The sequence below is a fragment of the Melanerpes formicivorus genome, unplaced genomic scaffold (assembly GCF_026170545.1).
Source record: "Melanerpes formicivorus ecotype bairdi unplaced genomic scaffold, bMelFor1.0.p_v2 SCAF_101, whole genome shotgun sequence".
Taxonomy (NCBI): Eukaryota; Metazoa; Chordata; class Aves; order Piciformes; family Picidae; genus Melanerpes; species Melanerpes formicivorus.
Genome location: NW_027142453.1, coordinates 1,011,015 through 1,034,094, shown reverse-complemented (window position 1 = coordinate 1,034,094; position 23,080 = coordinate 1,011,015). Strand labels below are relative to the sequence as shown.

Sequence of the window (23,080 nt, the reverse complement as noted above, 5' to 3'; positions counted from 1 at the left end):
TCTCCCCACCTCCAGCTTCATTCCATTAGTCAGTCCCATTTTGTAACAAAACCTGGCTTCAAAGCCTAAATCATTGCAGTATTACTCACAAGAGTATCTGCTGCCTGTGACACAGTGAGAACTATGTCAGACTTAAGAATCCTGTAATGGGAATTAGTTATCAGTGGACAGGATCTAAGTCATTGTGATTAAAAATTTTGTAATCTGAAATTAGAGTCCTGTGTCCAGTTCTGGACCCCTCAATTTAAGAAGGACATTGAGACTCTTGAATGTGTCCAGAGAAGGGCAATGAGGCTGGGGAGAGGCCTTGAGCACAAGCCCTATGAGGAGAGGCTGAGGGAGCTGGGATTGTTTAGCCTGGAGAAGAGGAGGCTCAGAGGAGACCTTCTTGCTGTCTATAACTCCCTGAAGGGAGGTTGTAGCCAGGAGGGGGTTGGTCTCTTCTCCCAGGCAACCGCCTGCAGAACAAGAGGACACAGTCTCAAGCTGTGCCAGGGGAAAGTTTAGTCTGGATATTAGTAAGAAGTTCTTCACAGAAAGAGAGATTGGCCATTGGAATGTGCTGCCCAGGGAGGTGGTGGAGTCACCATCCCTGGAGGTGATTAGGAAGAGACTGGATGGGGTGCTTGGTGCCATGGTTTAGCTGATTAGATGGTGTTGGGTGATGGGTAGGACTCGATGATCTCGAAGATCTCTTCCAACCTCGTTAATTCTATTCTAATTTACAGGGAGGCCTTTCAAACAGTGTTTGCATCAGCACAACTGAGAAGGCAGCAACTGGAGATGGGAATTTTCAAAAGCAGTTGTCATGAAAGTTGGCAGAGCTACGCCTCAGTTATTTCAAGTTGTTCTAACATCTGAAAGAAGAATAAAAAAAGGGTGGCAGAAAGACAATCTTTTATTAGACACAGATAGCTGGAAGCAAGGGGTGAGGTGTCAGGCAGATAAGCTTTTGTACATTCTCATTTAGAATAAACCAGGTTGGAAGAGACCTTCAAGATCATCGTGTCCAACCCATCAACCAATCCAGCCCACCTAAACAACTAACCCATGGCACCAAGCACCCCATCAAGTCTCCTCCTGAACACCTCCAGTGATGGTGACTCCACCACCTCCCTGGGCAGCCCATTCCAATGGGCAATCACTCTCTCTGTATAGAACTTCTTACTAACATCCAACCTAAACCTCTCCTGGTGCAGCCTGAGACTGTGTCCTCTTGTTCTGGTACTGGCTGCCTGGGAGAAGAGACCAACCTCTACCTGTCTACAACCTCCCTTCAGGTAGTTGTAGAGAGCAAGAAGGTCACCCCTGAGTCTCCTCTTCTCCAGGCTAAGCAACCCCAGCTCCCTCAGCCTCTCCTCATAGGGCTTGTGTTCCAAACCCCTCACCAACTTTGTTGCCCTTCCCTGGACATGCTCCAGCAAGTCAACCTCCTTCCTAAACTGAGGTGCCCAGAACTGGACACAGGACTCGAGGTGTGGCCTAACCAGTGCAGTGTACAGGGGCAGAATCAACTCCCTGCTCCTGCTGGCCACACTGTTCCTGATGCAGGCCAGGATGCCATTGGCCCTCTTGACTGCCTGGGCACACTGCAGGCTCATGTTCAGCCTGCCATCGACCAGTACCCCCCAGGTCCCTCTCTGCCTGGCTGCTCTCCAGTCACTCTGACCCCAGCCTGTAGCACTGCATGGGGTTGTTGTGGCCGACGTGCAGAACCTGGCACTTGGATGTGTTCAATCTCCTGCCCTTGGACTCTGCCCATCTGTCCAGCCTGTCGAGGTCCCTCTGCAGAGCCTCTCTACCCTCCAGCAGATCAACTCCTTCAGTAAGGTTTCACCATTGTTCCCCTGAGTAGATGTCAGTAAATAGCTTCTGAGTTAATATTTGGCAGTTGATCAGAATTTCAGTTCTCCTGTTCAGCAACTGTTGCAGTTCTGATAGGTGTTGGTGCATGCTGCAAGTCCTGCCCATTGCAAACATAAGGCTGGAGCTGAATCTGCTTGGCAAACTCAGAGACTTGGGACAGTTATGCACGAGGTGCTGTAGTGAATTTTAAAGCTGTTCTGTCAGTTTTGGTTATCCTGTCTGCAAATGGGAGCTTTTAAAGCTATTGTGCTGGATTACAGTTGTAGTTTCTTACACATTTGGACACCATGATCTTGAAGGGCTCTTCCAGCCTGGTTTATTATTATTATAACTGCCTGAAAGGAGGTTGTAGCCAGGTGGGGGTTGGTCTCTTCTCCCAGGCAGCCAGCACCAGAACAAGAGGACACAGTCTCAAGCTGTGCCAGGGGAGGTTTAGGCTGGAGGTGAGGAGAAAGTTCTTCCCAGAAAGTGAGATTGGTCATTGGAATGTGCTGCCCAGGGAGGTGGTGGAGTCCCTGTCCCTGGAGGTGTTCAAAAAAGGATTGGATGTGGCATTTGGAGACATGGTTTAGTTGTCAGGAGTTGTTAGGTATTAGGTAACAGGTTGGACTTGATGATCTCTGAGGTCTTTTCCAACATGGTTGGTTCTAGGATTCTGTGATTCTAAGCACAGTTTCAAATTGATGTTTCTGCCCTCAGCAAACTGTGCTTCAGGAGCTCTCCTCTCCTGTGAGGACACTTGGACGAGACACTTGGAGACTCACAAGTCCATGGGACCGGATGGGGTCCATCCTAGGGTGCTGAGAGAGCTGGCAGATGAGCTGGCCAAGCTGCTCTCCATCATTTTCCTCCAGTTCTGGCTCACCAGTGAGGTCCCAGATGACTGGAAACTGGCCAACGTGGTCCCCATCCACAAGAAGGGTCGGATGGAGGAACCTGGAAACTCCAGGCCAGGCAGCCTGACCTCAGTGCCAGGGAAAGTGATGGAGCAGATTATCCTGGCAGCAATAACTGCGCACCTGAAGGACGGCCAAGGCTCAGGTCCAGCCATCATGGATTTAGGAAGGGCAGGTCCTGCCTCTCCAACCTGATCTCCTTCTATGATCAGGTGACAGCCTAGTGGATGTGGGGAGGCCTGTGGATGTGGTCTACCTAGACTTCAGCAAGGCCTTTGACACTGTCCCCCACAGCAAAATGCTATCTAAGCTGTCAGCTCGTGGCTTGGACAGCAGCACTCTGTGCTGGGTTAGGAACTGGCTGGAGGGCCGGGCCCAGAGAGTGGTAGTGAACGGTGCCACATCCAGCTGGCAGCCAGGCACCAGTGGCGTCCCCCAGGGATCAGTGCTGGGACCCATGCTCTTTAATATCTTCATTGATGATCTGGATGAGGGGATTGAGTCAGTCATCAGCAAGTTTGCAGATGACATCAAGTTAGGGGCAGATGTTAGTCAATTAGAGGGTAGAAAGGCTCTGCAGAGGGACCTCGACCGACTGTACAGACGGGCAGAGTCCAACAGGATGGCATTCAACAAGTCCAAGTGCTGGGTGCTGCACTTTGGCCACAGCAACCCCATGCAGAGCTACAGGCTGTGGTCAGAGTGGCTGGAGAGCTGCCAAACAGAGAGGGACCTGGGGGTGCTGATTGACAGCCACCTGAACATGAGCCAGCAGTGTGCCCAGGTGGCCAAGAGGGCCAATGGCATCCTGGCCTGCATTAGGAATACTGTGGCCAGCAGGAGCAGGGAAGTCATTGTGCCCCTGGACTCTGCACTGGTTAGGCCACACCTTGAGTCCTGTGTCCAGTTCTGGGCCCCTCAGTTTAAGAAGGACATCGAGACACTTGAACGTGTCCAGAGAAGGGCAACAAGGCTGGGGAGAGGCCTTGAGCACAGCCCTGTGAGGAGAGGCTGAGGGAGCTGGGGTTGTTTAGCCTGAAGAAGAGGAGGCTCGGGGAGACCTTACTGCTCTCTACAACTACCTGAAAGGTGGTTGTAGCCAGGAAGGGGTTGATCTCTTCTCCCAGGCAACCAGCACCAGAACAAGAGGACACAGTCTCAAGCTGCACCAGGGGAAGTTTAGGCTGGAGGCGAGGAGAAATTCTTCCCCGAGCGAGTCATTCGTCATTGGAATGTGCTGCCCAGGGAGGTGGTGGAGTCACCATCTCTGGAGGTGTTCAAGACGAGATTCAACGTGGCACTTGGTGCCATGGTTTAGTCATGAGGTCTGTGGTGACAGGTTGGACTTGGTGATCTTTGAGGTCTCTTTCCACCTTGTTGATACTGTGATACTGTGATTCTGTATTCAGTAACTCCTCTGTACCCTCTGTCACCAGTGTACCCACCACATTCAGCAGCAGGCCCACATTTTCCCTGGTATGCCTTTTCCTGCTGATGTACTTAAAGAAGCCCTTCTTTCTGCCTTTTCCATGCCCTTTGCCAGATATAATTCCAAGAGGACCTTAGCTTTCCTCATTGCATCCTTACATACTCTGGCAACATTCCAATATTCCTCCCAAGTGGCCAGTCCCTTTTTCCACATACTGTAAAGTTCCTTCTTCCCTTTTCTTGACTTTTTCATTAATTAAGCACACTTACAGATCTGTGCAAGGTCTTTTCTCTTGCTGTGGGATTTCTTTCTTTAAAAATAGTCATTTCAAATTCATTAATTTCCTCTTTTTTTTTCCCCTTAATGCATTATTTCACCAGCATAAAAAAGCAAGTAGAATCACAGAATCACCAAGGTTGGAAGAGACCTCAAAGATCATCGAGCCCAACCTGTCACCACAGACCTCATGACTAAAACATGGCACCAAGTGCCACATCCAATTCCCTCTTGAACACTCCACCACCTCCAGGGCAGCACATTCCAATAGCTAACAGCTCTCTCAGTGTAGAACTTTCTCCTCAAGCCTAAACTTCCCCTGGTGCAGTTTGAGACTGTGTCCTCTTGTTCTGGTGCTGGTTGCCTGGGAGAAGAGGCAACCCCTTCCTGGCTACTTCTTCCTGCTTATTAATTTCATAGTATCATAGTATCATTCAGGGTTGGAAGGGACAACAAGGATCATCTAGTTCCAACCCCCCTGCCATGGGCAGGGACACCCCACACTACATCAGGCTGGCCAGAGCCTCACCCAGCCTGGGCTTAAACACCTCCAGGGTCAGGGCCTCAACCACCTCCCAGGACAACCCATTCCAGGGCTTCACTACTCTCATGGTGAAGAACCTCCTCCTCACATCCAGCCTGAATCTCCTCAACTCCAGCTTCATTCCTTTTCCCCTAGTCCTATCACTCCCTGACATCCTGAGAAGTCCCTCCCCAGCCTTCTTGGAGGCCCCCTTCAGATACTGGAAGGCCACAATGAGGTCACCTGGGAGCCTTCTCTTCTCCACACTGAACAGCCCCAACTCCTTCAGTCTGTCCTCACAGGAGAGGTGCTCCAGCCCTCTGATCATCCTTGTGGCCCTTCTCTGGACACCTTCCAGCACCTCCAGATCCCTCTTGGAATAGGGGCTCCAGAACTGGATGCAGTACTCCAGGTGGGGTCTCCCCAGAGCTGAGTAGAGGGGGAGGATCACCTCCCTCGACCTGCTGGCCACACTTCTCCTGATGCAGCCCAGGATCTGATTGGATTTGTGGGCTGCAAGTGCACACTGAGAGCTCCTGTTGAGCTTCTTGTCCACCAGCACCCCCAAGTCTCTCTCCTCAGGGCTGCTTTCCAGCCAGTCACTGTCCAGCCTGGATTTGTGCCTGGGATTGCCTCGACCCAGATGCAGGACCCTGCCCTTGCTCTAGTTGAACCTCCTGAGGTTGGCTTGTGCCCACCTCTCCAGCCTGTCAAGGTCCCTCTGGATGGCCTCCCTTCCCTCCAGCCTGTCTGCTGCACCACACAGCTTGGTGTCCTCAGCAAACTTGCTGAGGGTGCACTCAATGCCACTGTCCATGGCACCCACAAAGATGTTGACCAAGCCTGGTGCCAGGACTGATCCCTGAGGGACTCTGCTTGTCCCTGGCCTCCACTGGGACATGGAGCCATTGACAGCCACTCTTTGGGTGCAGCCATCAAGCCAGTTCTTTATCGAGTGCTCCACCCATCAATTTCTTAAATTATAGTAGAGATGGGGCTTTTTTTTAATATATTTTCAGTTATGACCAGTGGTGCTGCCAATAATTTAAACAATAGTGGCTTTTCCCTCTCAAAACAGAGGGAAAATGAGTAGGATTAGAGTTGCTGCTGTTTAGCTTTTAAATAGAGGACCGGTCAAAGGTGCTGAGCTCACACAATAAAGTTGCATCCTCAAGAAGCCTTCTTACTGAGTTTGTAACCTAAAGCCATCCACAGTGGGTCAGAATAAAGGCCCATCAACTTTTATTGTTCTGTGTTGGAGAATGCTGAGTAGGAGGTGCTGGGGGAGAATAAAAGCACAGGGTGTTCATGCTCTGCCAAAATACTCCACCAGCCTCCTCTGCAAGCTCTGAGACTTGGAGCTGGAGCCTTTTTATTCAGTAGTTCTCAGTAGCCTTTGTGGAAGGAACAGGGTTGCTCCCCTGAAGAGGTCTTGTCAGTTATAAAAAGCATATGGAGGTATTGATGTTGTTTTCTATCACAGTATAACTAAGGTTGGAAATGACCTCGAGGATCATCAAGTCCAACCTATCAACACAGACCCCATGACCAGACCATGGCACCAAGTGCCACGTCCAGTCCCCTTCTGAACGCCTCCAGGGATGGTGACTCCACCACCTCCCTGGGCAGCACATTCCAATGACGAGTGACTTGCTTGGTGAAGAACTTCCTCCTCAACTCAAGTCTAAACCTCCCCTGGCACAGCTTGAGACTGTGTCCTCTTGTTCTGGTGCTGGTTGCCTGGGAGAAGAGATCAACCCCCAAATGGCTACAACCACTCTTCAGGTAGTTGTAGACGGCAATGAGGTCACCCCTGAGCCTCCTCCTCTCCAGGCTAAACAATCCCAGCTCCCTCAGCCTCTCCTCTTAGGGCTTGTACTCAAGGCCTCTCCCCAGCCTTGTTGCCCTTCTCTGGACATGCTCAAGTGTTTCGATGTCCTTCTTAAACTGAGGGGCCCAGAACTGGACACAGGACTCAAGGTGTGGCCTAACCAATGCAGAGTCCAGGGGCACAATGACTTCCCTGCAATTCACACCTGTCTCTTCCAGATGCAGTAGAAAGAGCTCTTTGCATCTATCGAGGCTGCTTTCATGTCACTCTCTCTCACTTTTTTTTTCCCTTAAATTCTTTTGATTTTTGTCAGTGTCCCATTATTGAGTCATGATCTTGCTGCACTGCCAATTTCTGCCATATACTGCATGGGCTCTTGAAGACCTTGCTGTATTTGTATGTTGTCCATACCCTGGATGGAACATCTCCCTTACCTTGTGGATTCTGGCTTATTTGGCACTAGTTTTGTTTCAGCAGTCATTCAACAAAGCTGGGGAGGGGTTTGGAGCACAGCCCTGTGAGGAGAGGCTGAGGGAGCTGGGGTTGCTTAGCCTGCAGAAGAGGAGGCTCAGGGGAGACCTTATTGTTGTCTACAACTACATGAAGGGAGGTTGTAGGCAGGTGGGGGTTGGTCTCTTCTCCCAGGAAACCAGCACCAGAACAGGAGGACACAGTCTCAAGCTGCACCAGGGGAGGTTTAGGCTGGATGTTAGGAAGAAGTTCTTCACAGACAGAGTGATTGGCCATTGGAATGGGCTGCCCAGGGAGGTGGTGGAGTCACCATCACTGGAGGTGTTTAGGAAGAGCCTGGATGTGGCACTTGGTTGCATGGTTTAGTTGATTAGATGGTGTTGGGTCGATAGGTTGGACTCCATAATCTCAAAGATCTTTTCCAACCTCGTCTCTCCTCTCCTCTCCTCTCCTCTCCTCTCCTCTCCTCTCCTCTCCTCTCCTCTCCTCTCCTCTCCTCTCCTCTCCTCTCCTCTCCTCTCCTCTCCTCTCCTCTCCTCTCCTCTCCTCTCCTCTCCTCTCCTCTCCTCTCCTCTCCTCTCCTCTCCTCTCCTCTCCTCTCCTCTCCTCTCCTCTCCGAACCTCTCCTCTCCTCTCCTCTCCGAACCTCTCCTCTCCTCTCCTCTCCGAACCTCTCCTCTCCTCTCCTCTCCGAACCTCTCCTCTCCTCTCCTCTCCTCTCCGAACCTCTCCTCTCCTCTCCGAACCTCTCCTCTCCGAACCTCTCCTCTCCTCTCCGAACCTCTCCTCTCCGAACCTCTCCTCTCCGAACCTCTCCTCTCCGAACCTCTCCTCTCCGAACCTCTCCTCTCCTCTCCGAACCTCTCCTCTCCGAACCTCTCCTCTCCGAACCTCTCCGAACCTCTCCTCTCCGAACCTCTCCTCTCCGAACCTCTCCGAACCTCTCCGAACCTCTCCTCTCCTCTCCTCTCCTCTCCGAACCTCTCCTCTCCTCTCCTCTCCGAACCTCTCCTCTCCTCTCCTCTCCGAACCTCTCCTCTCCGAACCTCTCCTCTCCGAACCTCTCCTCTCCTCTCCGAACCTCTCCGAACCTCTCCTCTCCTCTCCGAACCTCTCCTCTCCGAACCTCTCCTCTCCGAACCTCTCCTCTCCTCTCCTCTCCTCTCCTCTCCTCTCCTCTCCTCTCCTCTCCTCTCCGAACCTCTCCTCTCCGAACCTCTCCTCTCCGAACCTCTCCTCTCCGAACCTCTCCTCTCCGAACCTCTCCTATCCTCTCCGAACCTCTCCTCTCCGAACCTCTCCTCTCCTCTCCGAACCTCTCCTCTCCGAACCTCTCCTCTCCTCTCCGAACCTCTCCTCTCCGAACCTCTCCTCTCCGAACCTCTCCTCTCCGAACCTCTCCCCTCCCCTCCCCTCCCTGAACCTCTTTTTTCTTTTATTTTTCTTTTCTCCTTTTCCTTCCCTTTTCCTTCCCTTTTCCTTCCCTTTTCCTTCCCTTTTCCTTCCCTTTTCCTTCCCTTTTCCTGCCCTTCCCTTTTTTTCTTTTCCTTTCTTTTCTTACCTGGTCTTTTCCTTTTCCCCTTTTCCCCTTTTCCCCTTTTCCCCCTTTTCCCCTTTTCCCCTTTCCCTTTTCCTTTTCCTTTTCCCTTCTGTTTCTCTCTATTTCTGTTCTACTCTGTTCTGTTCTACTCTACCCTACTCTACCCTACTCTACCCTACCCTATTCTATTCTATTCTACTCTACTCTACTCTATTAAAAGCTGAATGTCCTTTACTGTAGGCTAGGGATTTTGTGTGCTTAGCTCTTTCTACATCTTGTATACAGTTCCCTTCCAGAAAGTGTGTAGGGTCTATTAATTGTATATTTGTGGAGTTTTTGGACATGATTAAATATGTTGGTCAAGCATTAGCTTGTTATGGACTAAATATCACCAGGAGAGAGGCATTTTCTGTTTTTCACCTGGACTAGACTCAGTTGTGGTGGTTTTTTTTGTGTGGTTGGTTTGGGGGTGGTTTGTTTGTTTGTTTGTTTGTGGGGGTTTTTGTTTGGTTTGTTTTTTTTTGTTGTTGTTGTCTGTTTTTTGTTTGTTTGGGGTTTTTGTAAGCAGTATAGGAAATCAATTAAGGTTTTTCAGTGCTGTGCCAATAAAGTGAGTAATTAAAGTTCTCTCCTGTAGATTATATCATTGCTCCAACCTACTGGAAAAGCCTGACACCTTGTTTTGGCATCTCATCCCTACTGTGTTTTGGAGGACTGTGTATGTAAAGAGTATTTATTCCTTGAGCTGAGGTGCTTTAAGCTAGGAGCTAATTAGTCAGATGCTCTTGTCTCATTGTATGTTGGCTGGGGAATGGTGAGAAAACAAACTGGCATTAGTTTCCTAAGGATGTATCAGGCAACATGCTCCCTTTAGAGTGCTGAAATTCTTCTTAGCTAAGCTAAGAAGAACTGTGTCCATTTCTGGGCCCCTCAGTTTAAGAAGGACATTGAGACCTTGAATGTGTCCAGAGAAAGGCAACAAGGCTGGGGAGAGGCCTTGAACACAAGCCCTATGAGGAGAGGCTGAGGGAGCTGGGGTTGTTTAGCCTGGAGAAGAGGAGGCTCAGGGGTGACCTCATTGCCCTCTACAACTACCTGAAGAGTGGTTGTAGCCAGGAGGGGGTTGGTCTCTTCTCCCAGGCAGCCAGTACCAGAACAAGAGGACACAGTCTCAAGCTGTGGCAGGGGAGGTTTAGACTTGAGGTGAGGAGAAAGTTCTTCACCGAGCGAGTAATTGGTCATTGGAATGTGCTGCCCAGGGAGGTGGTGGAGTCACCATCCCTGGAGGCGTTCAAGAGGAGATTGGGCATGGCACTTGGTGCCATGGTCTGGTCATGAGGTCTGTGTTTATAGGTTGGACTCCATGATCCTCGAGGTCTCTTCCAACCTTAGTGATACTGTGATACTGTGATACTAATGAGAGAAGTGTCAACTGGCAAGAGGCAGTGGGCTTCTAGGGTGTTTTCATCAACTTGGAGCCATTTTGATCAACCCTTTAGCTGTTTTCCAGTGAGGAACTGATTGGAGCTGCAGCAATATAAAGAAAGGGTGGTCAAATAATTTTATTACTTTAAAACTTAGAGAAATAAGAAAAACCCTGGGAGAGGCAAAGTTGAGATATTACCCCCTACAGTGACTGTGTCTTTAATTTCATATATCAGGGAGGTGGTGGAGTCACCGTCCCTGGAGGTGTTCAAGAGGGGATTGGACGTGGCACTTGGTGCCATGGTTTAGTAGTCATGAGGTCTTGAGTGACAGGTTGGACTTAATGGTCTTGGAGGGTTTTTCCAACCTCATTGACTCTATGATTCTATGATATATATAATAGCTCCTAGAGTGGGGCCCAGGCCCCTAAGTCATTGTGGGACTTTATTCTGGAATGAGTTTTCATTTTTCATACTAAAGAGGGCCCAGTACTCCTCAATGCATTTGAATTGCAAAATCAGTGAGGGCCAGAATCACAGAATCAGAGAGTTTCAGGGGCTGGAAGGGACCTGAAAAGATCATCCAGTCCGACCCCCCTGCCAGAGCAGGATCACCTACAGCAGATTGCGCAGGAAGGCATCCAGGCGAGTTTTGAATATCTCCAGAGGGAGACTCCCCAACCCCCCTGGGCAGCCTGGTCCAGTGCTCTGGCACCCTCAGAGTGAAAAACTTTCTCCTTATATTTAAGTGAAACTTCCTATGCCTCAACTTCCACCAATTGCCCTTGTGCTGTCATTGGGCATGGAAAGATGTTGAGTTGCTGGAAGGTGTCCAGAGAAGGGCAACGAAGCTGGGGAGGGGTTTGGAGCACAAGCCCTATGAGGAGAGGCTGAGGGAGCTGGGGTTGCTTAGCCTGGAGAAGAGGAGGCTCAGAGGAGACCTTCTTGCTGTCTACAACTCCCTGAAGGGAGGTTGCAGCCAGGAGGTGGTTGGTCTCTTCTCCCAGCAGCCTGTACCAGAACAGGACAACACAGTCTCAAGCTGTGCCAGGGGAGGTTTAGGCTGGAGGTGAGGAGAAAGTTCTTCACAGAGAGAGTTGTTAGCCAGGTGAGGGTTGGTCTATTCTCCCAGCCAACCAGCACCAGAACAAGACAACACAGTCTGAAGCTGTGCCAGGGGAGGTTTAGGCTGGATGTTAGGAATAAGTTCTTCACAGAGAGAGTTGTTAGCCAGGTGAGGGTTGGTCTATTCTCCCAGCCAACCAGCACCAGAACAAGACAACACATTCTGAAGCTGTGCCAGGGGAGGTTTAGGCTGGATGTTAGGAATAAGTTCTTCATGGAAAGAGTGATTAGCAATGGGAATGTGCTGCGCAGGGAGGTGTTGGAGTCACCATCACTGGAGGTGTTTGAGACTGGATGAGGCACTCAGTGCCATAGTTTAGTTGATTACATGGTGTTGAGTGATAGGTTGGACTTGATGATCTTGAAAGTCTTTTCCAACCTCGTTAATTCTATTCTAATCCAAATGCTCAAGGCCTCTCAAACTTTGTACCAGTTTGGCAGCCCTATAGCCAGAGTGCAGTAAATCAAATGGTAGTAGCTGGAATAGGATCCTTGTGCTTGCATATCATACATCCTAACAAAGTCAGTTGTGGTTAGGTCAGCCACAAAAGAAAAAAGTCAAGCAATAGTAGTGAAATGTAAATTGTCCAGGTACACATCTGTTGAAAAGGAGTAGAGCCTAATTAGTAAAGTAATAGTTCTCAAGCACATTAGAGTCTGTTTTATGAATACAGTCAGCCTTACCACAGCAGATCTATGATCATAGAATCAACAAGGTTGGAAAAGACCTCAAAGATCATCAAGTCCAACCTGTCACCCAACACCTCATGCCTACTAGACCATGGCACCAAGTGCCACGTCCAGTCCCCTCTTGAACACCCATGGTGGTTTAAACATTAACTGAAGGACCTGAAACACTTGAAAAGTATCTGGACACTAAGGCTTCTTTTCTATTTTTCAGGTGATACTGTCACGATTGGAGATGTGTCTTTTAAACTCAAAGCCCCGAAGAATCCAGAACTTGTTCCGCAGAACTACAGTAAGAACATGCTTTCCTTTTCAATTCATTACAAGGCTTTATTCAGAATGCTTTAACTCATTTACTGAAATCATCTAATAGAGATGTTTAGAGAAAGCATGAGCTTTGGGGAAGGCTGTCTTTGCTGAGTTCTTCCCTGTAGCTCTGGTTCATCGGGTTGTATAGGAAAGATTGGTTAGGAAAGATGTTGAGTTACTGGAAGGTGTCCAGAGAAGGGCAACAAAGCTGGGGAGGGGTTTGGAGCCCAAGCCCTGTGAGGAGAGGCTGAGGGAGCTGGGGTTGCTTAGCCTGGAGAAGAGGAGGCTCAGGGGAGACCTTCTTGCTGTCTACAACTCCCTCAAGGGAGGTTGTAGCCAGGTGGAGGTTGGTCTCTTCTCCCAGGCAACCAGCACCAGAACAAGAGGACACAGTCTCAAGCTGCAGCAGGGAAGGTTTAGGCTGGATGTTAGGAAGAAGTTCTACACAGAGAGAGTGATTGCCCATTGGAATGTGCTGCCCAAGGAGGTGGTGGAGTCACCATCACTGGAGGTGTGTGGGAGGAGACTTGATGGGGTGCTTGGTTGCATGGTTGAGTTGATTAGGAGGTGTTGGGTGATGGGTTGGACACGGTGATCTTGAAGGTCTCTTCCAAGCTGTTCTGTTCTATTCCATTCCATTCCATTCTGTTCCGTTCTGTTCCATTCCATTCCAAGAGGGGATTGGACGTGGCACTTGGTGCCATGGTTTAGTCCTGAGGTGTTGGGTGACAGGTTGGACTCCATTATCTTTGAGGTCTCTTCCAACCTTGGTGATATTGTGATTCTATTCCATTCCATTCCATTCCATTCCAAGAGGGGATTAGACGTGGCACTTGGTGCCATGGTTTAGTCCTGAGGTGTTGGGTGACAGGTTGGGCTCAATGATCTTTGAGGTCTCTTCCAACCTTGGTGATACTGTGATACTGATTCTATTCTATTCTGTTCTGTTCCGTTCTATTCTATTACGTTCTGTTCTGTTCCGTTCTGTTCCATTCCGTTCCATTCTGTTCCGTTCTATTCTGTTCCATTCTAATCTATTCTATTCCATTCTACTCTACTCTATTCTACTGTACTCTATTCCACTCTATTCTACTCTATTCTATTCTATTCTATCCAATTCCATTCTATTCCAGCAGGTACCCAGCAAGTTCACTATGAAGTAGCCCATTTGGTGTGCTAATAGACTATATTAATTTGTTTTGCTGTGGTGGGCAAATGGCTTTTTTTCCAGGAAGGTGATAATTGAAGGTGCAGAAAATCTGAGTAGCTCTCATTTCACGTTGCATGAGTGACAAGTGAAAATGAGTCATGCACCAGAGAAGTGTTCAAATGGGGTTTCTGTCAGAACTGTCTGCCACATTCTAAAAAGAGGGCACTGATATTTGCATGTTCTTTTATCAGTAAAAAATCAGCCCTATAGTTAAAAACAAACCAAACCCTTCTCACCCTGCCTGAGAAGCAAGATCATTTCCTTAATTATGCATTGCAGAAACTTTGTGCAGCTTCCTGTGATAGATATAACACTGAATAGTGAGAATGCATCTATCTCTTGGGGTTTTTTATAATGTTGAGTTCATGTCAGTGCACTGCTTTCATTGATGGGTTCTGAAAACTTTATGACAACGACAGTGTACTTGCTATTTCAGGTGTTTATTGATCTTGGCAAAACAATTCTTAGCATAGGGCTTCCAGGACACTTTGTTCAGTGGTGGCAGATTCTTGTTAAGGCAGGAAAGAGGGTGTCTTGCAACACCACATCAGCTCTCTTAAAAGCCCTATGGGGAGAGGCTGAGGGAGCTGGGGTTGCTTAGCCTGGAGAAGAGGAGGCTCAGGGGCGACCTCATTGCTCTCTCCAACTCCCTGAAGGGAGGTTGTAGGCAGGTGGGGGTTGGTCTCTTCTCCCAGGCAACCAGCACCAGAACAAGGGGACACAGTCTCAAGCTGCGCCAGGGGAAGTTTAGACTCGAGGTGAGGAAGAGATTCTTCATAGAAAGAGTGATTTGCCATTGGAATGTGCTGCCCAGGGAGGTGCTGGAGTCCCCATCACTGGAGGTGTTTAGGATGAGACTGCATGGGGTACTTGGTGACATGGTTTTAGTGTCCAGTTCTGGGCTCCTCAGTTTAGGAAGGAGGTTGACTTGCTGGAATGAGTCCAGAGAAGGGCAACGAAGTTGGTGAGGGGCTTGGAACACAAGGAGGAGAGACTGAGGGAGCTGGGGTTGCTTAGCCTGGAGAAGAGGAGGCTCAGGGGTGACCTTATCACTCTCTACAACTACCTGAAGGGAGGTTGTAGACAGGCGGATGATGGTCTCTTCTCCCAGGCAGCCAGTACCAGAACAAGAGGACACAGTCTCAGGCTTCACCAGGGGAGGTTTAGGCTGGATGTTAGGACGAAGTTCTATACAGAGAGAGTGATTGCCCATTGGAATGGGCTGCCTGGGGAAGTGGTGGAGTCACCATCACTGGAGGTGTTCAGGAGGAGACTTGCTGGGGTGCTTGGTGCCATGGGTTAGTTGTTTAGGTGGGTTGGATTGGTTGATGGGTTGGACGTGATGATCTTGAAGGTCTCTTCCAACCTGGTTTGGTTTATTCTAAATAAATGTTTGTTCTAAATTAGGCGGTGTTGGGTGACAGGTTGGACTTGATGATCTCAAAGGTCTTTTCCAACCTGGTTAATTCTATTCTATTCTATTCTATTCTATTCTATTCTATTCTATTCTATTCTATTCTATTCTATTCTATTCTATTCTATTCTATTCTATTCTATTCTATTCTATTCTATTCCTTTCTGAAGGTGCAGGTGCCCTGGGGATCGTGGCTGTAGTCACACTTGCATGCAGCTGCACTGAACTGCGGCATGCAGATTTTAAACTGAGTGTGATTTTTCTGCCTTGTGTCCTGAGTATGAGCACCTTCCCCAGTGTGCAATCAAAAGTGACATGTGTATATACCAAGTGGTTAAGTGCTAAATCCTGTTAGTTTTTTCAGTTGAGATACATGGAAGATTAATTATCATGAGGAATGTAAACAGAAGGTTTGTGAGTGCAATAATGAAACGTAACAGAAGCAGTACTGGGCCGACTTCTGTGCTTGAAAGGGAGTTGTTTTAATGGTGAGGAAATGGGGTTTATTTCTCTGTAACTTGCTCAGTGGTGCTGTCACAGTATCACCAAGATTGGAAGGCACCTCAAAGATCACCAAGTCCAAGGCTGAGGGAGCTGGGGCTGCTTAGCCTGGAGAAGAGGAGGCTCAGGGGTGACCTTATTGCTCTCTACAACTACCTGAAGGGAGGTTGTAGACAGGCTGATGATGGTCTCTTCTCCCAGGCACCCAGTACCAGAACAAGAGGACACAGTCTCAGGCTGTGCCAGGGGAGGTTCAGGTTGGATGTTAGGAAGAAGTTCTATACAGAAAGAGTGATTGCCCATTGGAATGGGTTGCCCGGGGAGGTGGTGGAGTCGCCGTCATTGAAGGTGTTCAGAAGGAGACTTGATGGGGTGCTTGGTGCCATGGGTTAGCTGTTTGGGTGGGTTGGATTGGTTGATGGGTTGGACACGATGATCTTGAAGGTCTCTTCCAACCTGGTTTGGTTTATTCTAATAAAGGTTTATTCTAATAAACATGGCAGTTGGGGCCATGGTTTAGTAGTCATGAGTTCTTGGGTGACAGGTTGGACTTTATGATCTTTGAGGTCTCTTCCAACCTTATTGATTCTATGATTCTATGATTCTAACCTGTCACCACAGACCTCATGACTAGGCCATGGCACCAAGTGCCACGTCCAGTCCCCTCTTGAACACCTCCAGGGATGGTGACTCCACCACTTCCCTGGGCAGCACATTCCAATGGCAAATCACTCTTTCTATGAAGAACTTCTTCCTCACCTCGAGACTAAACTTCCCCTGGTGCAGCTTGAGACTGTGTCCTCTTGTTCTGGTGCTGGTTGCCTGGGAGAAGAGACCATCCCCACCTGGCTACAACCTCCCTTCAGGTAGTTGTAGACAGCAACAAGGTCTCCCCTGAGCCTTCTCTTCTCCAGGCTAAACAACCCCAACTCCCTCAGCCTCTCCTCACAGGGCTGTGCTCAAGGCCTCTCCCCAGCCTTGTTGCCCTTCTCTGGACACGTTCAAGTGTTTCGATGTCCTTCTTAAACTGAGGGGCCCAGAACTGGACATAGGACTCAAGGTGTGGCCTAACCAATGCAGAGTCCAGGGGCAGAATGACTTCCCTGCTCCTGCTGGCCACATTATTCTTAATACAGGCCAGGATGTCATTGGCCTTCTTGGCCGCCTGGGCACACTGCTGGCTCATGTTTAGGTGGCTAAATCAGTTCCTGTTCTCTTCACCTGAGAGATCAGGGTTGCCTGACCGGTAAAATGCCTCTGTGTCCTTCTCCCAGCATGGTGTACACCATGTCCTGAAGCACGGACAAGCAGTGTATTCAGTTATTGCTCAAAGCAGGTTTATGTTTTCACTGAAACATGTTTGTTTTTCTTCCTGTCAACTTTAAGCCTTCTCAGAAAAGGTGCCTGCTGTCAGAGCTGGTGTTTACTTCAGCACTTTGAGGTTTCACATAGGCTTGCAACTGATCTGCTGCTTGACTGTTACCACCTAATCCAGAACCTAAAATACCAGGGGGGTTGTCCATAGAGCTCTGAATATTTTATGCCCATTGTTCTCATTTTGCCTGTACCAAGAGTGAGGCACAGGGAGACATGGGGACACTGTAATCTACATCAAAGTTTTGGGTGAAGCTCAGAAAGCTGTCAGCACCATTTCTTGTGCCCCAGAGCAGGGTCAGCTGGAATCCAAACCAGGTCCCAGAGAAATGTTTCTTCCTGTTCTTAAAATGCGCTGGTGATGTAGCTTCTAGAACCCCTCTGCACACTTTGCTTCAGTAATTAATGATTCTTTCATGAAAACAGCCCTTTCTAGTTTCTCATTTGGATCATTTGGGACATTTAGTTCCCTGGGGCTGGATATATCTGGCATAGCCATGATTTGAAGGTAGCTTTTCTTCTCAAGCACAAGGAATGGAATGAAGCTGGGGTGGGGAGATTCAGGCTGGAGGTGAGGAGGAAGTTCTTCCCCATGAGAGTGGTGAAACCCTGGAATAGGTTGTCCAGGGAGGTGGTTGAGGCTCCATCCCTGGAGGTGTTTAAGCCCAGGCTGGATGAGGCTCTGGCCAGCCTGCTCTAGTGTGGGGTGTCCCTGCCCATGGCAGGGGGGTTGGAACTAGATGATCCTTGTTGTCCCTTCCAACCCTGACTGATACTGTGATGCTATGATACAAGCTCTATGAGGAGAGGCCTTGAGCACAAGCCCTATGAGGAGAGGCTGAGGGAGCTGGGATTCTTTAGCCTGGAGATGAGGAGGCTCAGGGGAAACCTTCTTGCTCTCTACAACTACCTGAAAGGAGGCTGTAGCCAGGAAGGGGTTGGTCTCTTGTCCCAGGCAACCAGCACCAGAACAAGAGGACACAGTTTCAAGCTGTGCCAGGGGAAGTTTAGACTCGAGGTGAAGAGAGGCTTGTTAGCCATTGGAATGTGCTGCCCAGGGAGGTGGTGGAGTCACCATCACTGGAGCTGTTCAAGAGGGGATTGGATGTGGCACTTGGTGCCATGGTTTAGTAGCCATGAGGTCTGTGGTGACAGGTTGGACTTGATGATCTTTGAGGTCTTTTCCAACCTTGTTAATTCTGTGATTCTTCCCTGTGATTCTATCTTGCATGTTCAAAAACAGCTGTTAAGATTATAATTGATTTTCTAAACTGAATTCCAGCTTTGCTTGATCTTTTCTGGAATCCCTTGAACTTCTTTGGTGCTGCACTAAGCACTTGCACTGAAAAGTCCCTGTAGTTGGACTGTGAGCTACAGTTAACTGCTCTGGCTATGTACTTCCTTTTGAGTTGTACATCCAGCTAAAAATAGTTTCATTTATTCCATGTTTGTATGTCATTAGGAGAAACTTAAGTCTTCTGAGTCCCATTCAGGCTTCCTGCCAGAAGAATATTTTGTTTTTGCCAGAAGAATATTTTTGTACATGGCTCCTTTGTGTTCTTTTCTTTTTTTCCCCATTTCTACTCACACAGAGGACTCTGATTTACCCATGTAGCTCTTAGACCTTCCTGTGAAGCCACTGCCTCAAAGAAATTAATGATAAATATTTGAGTTTACAGTTTCATCCAAGAAGTAACTTCCCCCTTTCTAAGGCCCTGCAAAGACTCACAACTTGTTTCCTTACCACTGCAAGTACAAAAATCTTTGGAATGAAGACTGTTGAAGCGAAAAAAATATGAGGAAAACCAGCATTCCAGTGAAAACTCTCTGTGATGTAACCACATTCTGGCCCCTCAGTTCAGGAAAGATGTTGAGTTGCTGGAAGGTGTCCAGAGAAGGGCAACACAGCTGGGGAGGGGTCTGGAGCACAGCCCTATGAGGAGAGGCTGAGGGAGCTGGGGTTGCTTAGCCTGGAGAAGAGGAGGCTCAGGGGAGACCTTCTTGCTCTCTCCAGCTCCCTGAAGGGAGGTTGTAGGCAGGTGGGGGTTGGTCTTTTCTCCCTGGCAACCAGCACCAGAACAAGAGGACACAGTCTCAAGCTGCACCAGGGGAGGTTTAGCTGGGTGTTAGGAAGAAATTCTTCATAGAAGGAGTGATTGCCCATTGGAATGTGCTGCCCAGGGAGGTGGTGGAGTCACCGTCACTGGAGGTGTTTAGGAAGAGACTGGATGGGGTGCTTGGTGCCATGGTTAAGTTGATTAGATAGTGTTGGGTGATAGGTTGGACTTGGTGATCTCGGAGGTTTTTTCCAACCTGGTTTATTCTGTTCTCTCTTCTTCTCGTCTCGTCACGTCTCTTCTCGTCTCTTTTCTCTTCGCTTCTCTTTCTCTTCTCTTTCTCTTCTCTTCTCTTCTCTTCTCTTCTCTTCTCTTCTCTTCTCTTCTCTTCTCTTCTTCTCTTCTCTTCTCTTCTCTTCTCTTCTCTTCTCTTCTCTTCTCTCTTCTCTTCTCTTCTCTTCTCTTCTCTTCTCTTTCTCTTCTCTTTCTCTTCTCTTTCTCTTCTCTTTCTCTTTCTCTTTCTCTTCTCTTCTCTTCTCTCTTCTCTCTTCTCTTTCTCTTCTCTTTCTCTTCTCTTTCCTCGTCTCCTTCTCGTCTCCTTCTCGTCTCCTTCTCGTCTCCTTCTCGTCTCCTTCTCGTCTCTTCCTCGTCTCTTCCTCGTCTCTTCCTCGTCTCTTCCTCGTCTCTTCCTCGTCTCTTCCTCGTCTCTTCCTCGTCTCTTCCCTCGTCTCTTCCTCGTCTCTTCCTCGTCTCTTTCTCTTCCTCTTCTCTTCCTCTTCTCTTTCTCTTCCTCTTCTCTTCCTCTTCTCTTCCTCTTCTCTTCCTCTTCTCTTCCTCTTCTCTTCCTCTTCTCTTTCTCTTCCTCTTCTCTTCCTCTTCTCTTCCTCTTCTCTTCCTCTTCTCTTCCTCTTCTCTTCCTCTTCTCTTCCTCTTCTCTTCCTCTTCTCTTCCTCTTCTCTTCCTCTTCTCTTCCTCTTCTCCTTCTCTTCTCCTTCTCTTCTCCTTCTCTTCTCCTTCTCTTCTCCTTCTCTTCTCCTTCTCTTCTCCTTCTCTTCTCCTTCTCTTCTCCTTCTCTTCTCCTTCTCTTCTCCTTCTCTTCTCCTTCTCTTCTCCTTCTCTTCTCCTTCTCTTCTCCTTCTCTTCTCCTTCTCTTCTCCTTCTCTTCTCCTTCTCTTCTCCTTCTCTTCTCCTTCTCTTCTCCTTCTCTTCTCCTTCTCTTCTCCTTCTCTTCTCCTTCTCTTCTCCTTCTCTTCTCCTTCTCTTCTCCTTCTCTTCTCCTTCTCTTCTCCTTCTCTTCTCCTTCTCTTCTCCTTCTCTTCTCCTTCTCTTCTCCTTCATGTCTGCCTCTGAACAGTAGGAAGAGGTAGGTTTCCCATTCATTGAGGGGATTTCTTCTGTAGGTGGGACATGAGGACTTGCCAGCAGATGCTGTCTGCTATCTCCAGTGAATCTTATGGCTACAGCAAGTGTAGCCTGTGCCAAGAATTCAAGTATGAGTGAACTGCAAAAATATCCGAGGCTAGGATTGCCATTTCAGTCCTGGTTTTATCAAAAGCTGATTTATGGATCAAAGGAGCAGCTGCTGCTGCCTTTGCCTCAAAATCTCTCTGTGACATTGTCTCCTTGTCTTACTTGGGGATCTCTCCATTCAGCTTCTCCATTTATGTAGTGTTTGTGTGAATTCTGCTAGGTGCTGTCCTACCTGCCCCATGCTACAAGGCAGTAGAATGCAGTTTCCTTTGCTGGCCAGCCTTGCTACCCAGGAATAGCAAATTGTAGCACTGACTCTTCTCCTGCATGTGCCAGATGGTGTCTCTGAGACTACACTGTGGAGGCTTCCTACGCACCATCTCGCCGATTAAGAGCACAGGGCCCAGCCACTCGACTGCTGCAGATCTGCAGAGTGCCACTAAACAGATTGTGCAAACCCAGTTTGCATTAGATGCTCTCTGACTCATGGCATAATTAATAAAAATTGCTGTAATATACACTCTCATGGAGGGCTTTCCCCCCCCCCCCCCAGCTAATTTGCCCTGTCTTCTAAATGTCACAGAAAATTATATGGTGCTTGGAGGAAAGTTAAGATACAGCACTTGAGCAGAGAGAAAATTTTTTGAGTCATGGGAAAAGAAACACAAGGAAAAGCTTTGCAATGCAAATGCCATGGTACCAGAAGTCTAAATAGATAGAAATGATATGTAAAATGCTGTGTATTTGCACCTGAAGTTACTGTTGAGCAGCATCCTGTGCTTTAGAAACAGTTTATGTGGCACAGACTGCATAGAATAGAATAGTATAGAATAGAATTAACCAGGTTGGAAAAGACCTTTGAGATTGAGTCCAACCTATCACCCAACCCCATCTAATCAACTAAACCATGACACCAAGCACTCCATCAAGTCTCTTCCTAAACATCTCCTGTGATAGAATAGAATAGAAGAAAAAAGAATAGAATAGAATAGAGTAGAATAGAATAGAATAGAATAGAATAGACCAGGTTGGAAAAGACTTTGAGATCATCAAGTCCAACCTAACTCCCAACACCCATCTAATCAACTAGACCATGGCACCAAGCACCTCATCCAATCTCTTCCTAAACACCTCCTGTGATAGGAAGAGAATAGAGTAGAAAGAATAGAATAGACCAGACCAGACCAGGTTGGAAAAGTCATTGAGTCCAACCTATCATCCAACATCATCTCATCAACTAAACCATGGCACCAAGTGCCCCATTCAGTCTCTTCCTAAACACCTCCAGTGATAGAATAGAATAGACCAGACCAGGTTGGAAAAGACCTTTGAGATCATCAAGTCCAACCCATCACCCAACCCCATCTAATCAATTAAACCATGGCACCAAGCACCCCATCCAGTCTCTTCCTAAACATCTCCTGTGATAGAAGAGAAGAGAAGAGAAGAGGACAAGAGCAGGTTGAAAAAGACCTTTGAGATCATCAAGTCCAACCTATTATCCAACACCATTTAATCAACTAAACCATGGCACCAAGCATCCCATCCAGTGTCTTCTTAAACACCTCCAGTGATGGTGACTCCACCACCTCCCTGGGCAGCACATTCCAATGGCCAATCTCTCTGTGAAGAGCTTCTTCCTAACCTCCAGCCTAAACCTCCCCTGGTGCAGCTTGAGACTGTGTTCTCTTGCTCTGTCACAGGTTGCCTGATGGTGACTCCACCATCTCCCCAGGGAATGTATGTACCAATGAAACTTCATATCTTTCTAACTGGGAAACTGAAGTAGGCTTGATGTCTGGAGCAATGTACAGATAGTACATATTAGAAGAGAAGGAACTGGCAAGTGGGAGCTGCTGTCATGACAGTTCACCTTAAGGAATGCTTGCTGAATTGTCAGCACTATTTGTAGTAGGCTTCCTTTGACTTGAGTTTGCAGATGGTCAGTGTGCTGACTTTGTGACTGAAGACATCTGTTGTAACTGATCCAGCTGTAGTCTGTGCATGAGGGGAATGACGTGAAGGGTGAAGCCATGAAAGAGTAGGAAGCGTATCAGCAAGGAGTGGTCTTTCATGGCCTTTTCTCACAAAGAAACAAAAAACAGGCAGCTTCAGGAAAGTTTATATAGTGTGGCCAGCAGGAGCAGGGAGATCATTCTGCACCTGCGCTCAGCACTGGTTAGGCCACACCTTGAGTCCTGTGTCCAGTTTTGTGACCCTCCGTTTAGGAAAGATGTTGAGTTGCTGGAAGGTGTCCAGAGAAGGGCAACCAAGCTTGTGAGGGGTTTGGAGCACAGCCCTATGAGGAGAGGCTGAGAGAGCTGGACTTGCTTAGCCTGGAGAAGAGGAGGCTCAGAGGAGGCTCAGGGGAGACCTTCTTGCTGTCTACAACTCCCTGAAGGGAGGTTGTAGCCAGGTGGGGGTTGGTCTCTTCTCCCAGGCAACCAGCACCAGAACAAGAGGACACAGTCTCAGGCTGCACCAGAGGAGGCTTAAGCTGGATGTTAGGAAGGAAATTCTTCACAGAGAAAGTGCTTGCCCATTGCAGTGTTCTGCCCAAGGAGGTGGTGAAGTTGCATCATTGGGGGTTTTTAGGAAGAGACTTCATGGAGTGCTTGGTGCCATGGTTTAGTTGGTTGGATGGTGTTGGACTGATAGGTTGGACTCCATGTTTTCA

The 23,080-nt window shown here is 48.3% G+C and overlaps 1 protein-coding gene across 1 annotated transcript in view; it reads left to right on the top strand.

Annotated features, from left to right (window-relative positions):
• The window catches only part of VWA8 (von Willebrand factor A domain containing 8), a 176,475-nt gene that overhangs the window by 8,242 nt on the left and 145,153 nt on the right, over positions 1–23,080 (top strand). Inside the window, exon 2 of the mRNA XM_068166488.1 lies at positions 12,283–12,360. Within this exon, the coding sequence (XP_068022589.1) occupies positions 12,283–12,360 (78 nt within the window). The remainder of the gene's footprint in view (positions 1–12,282; positions 12,361–23,080) is intronic.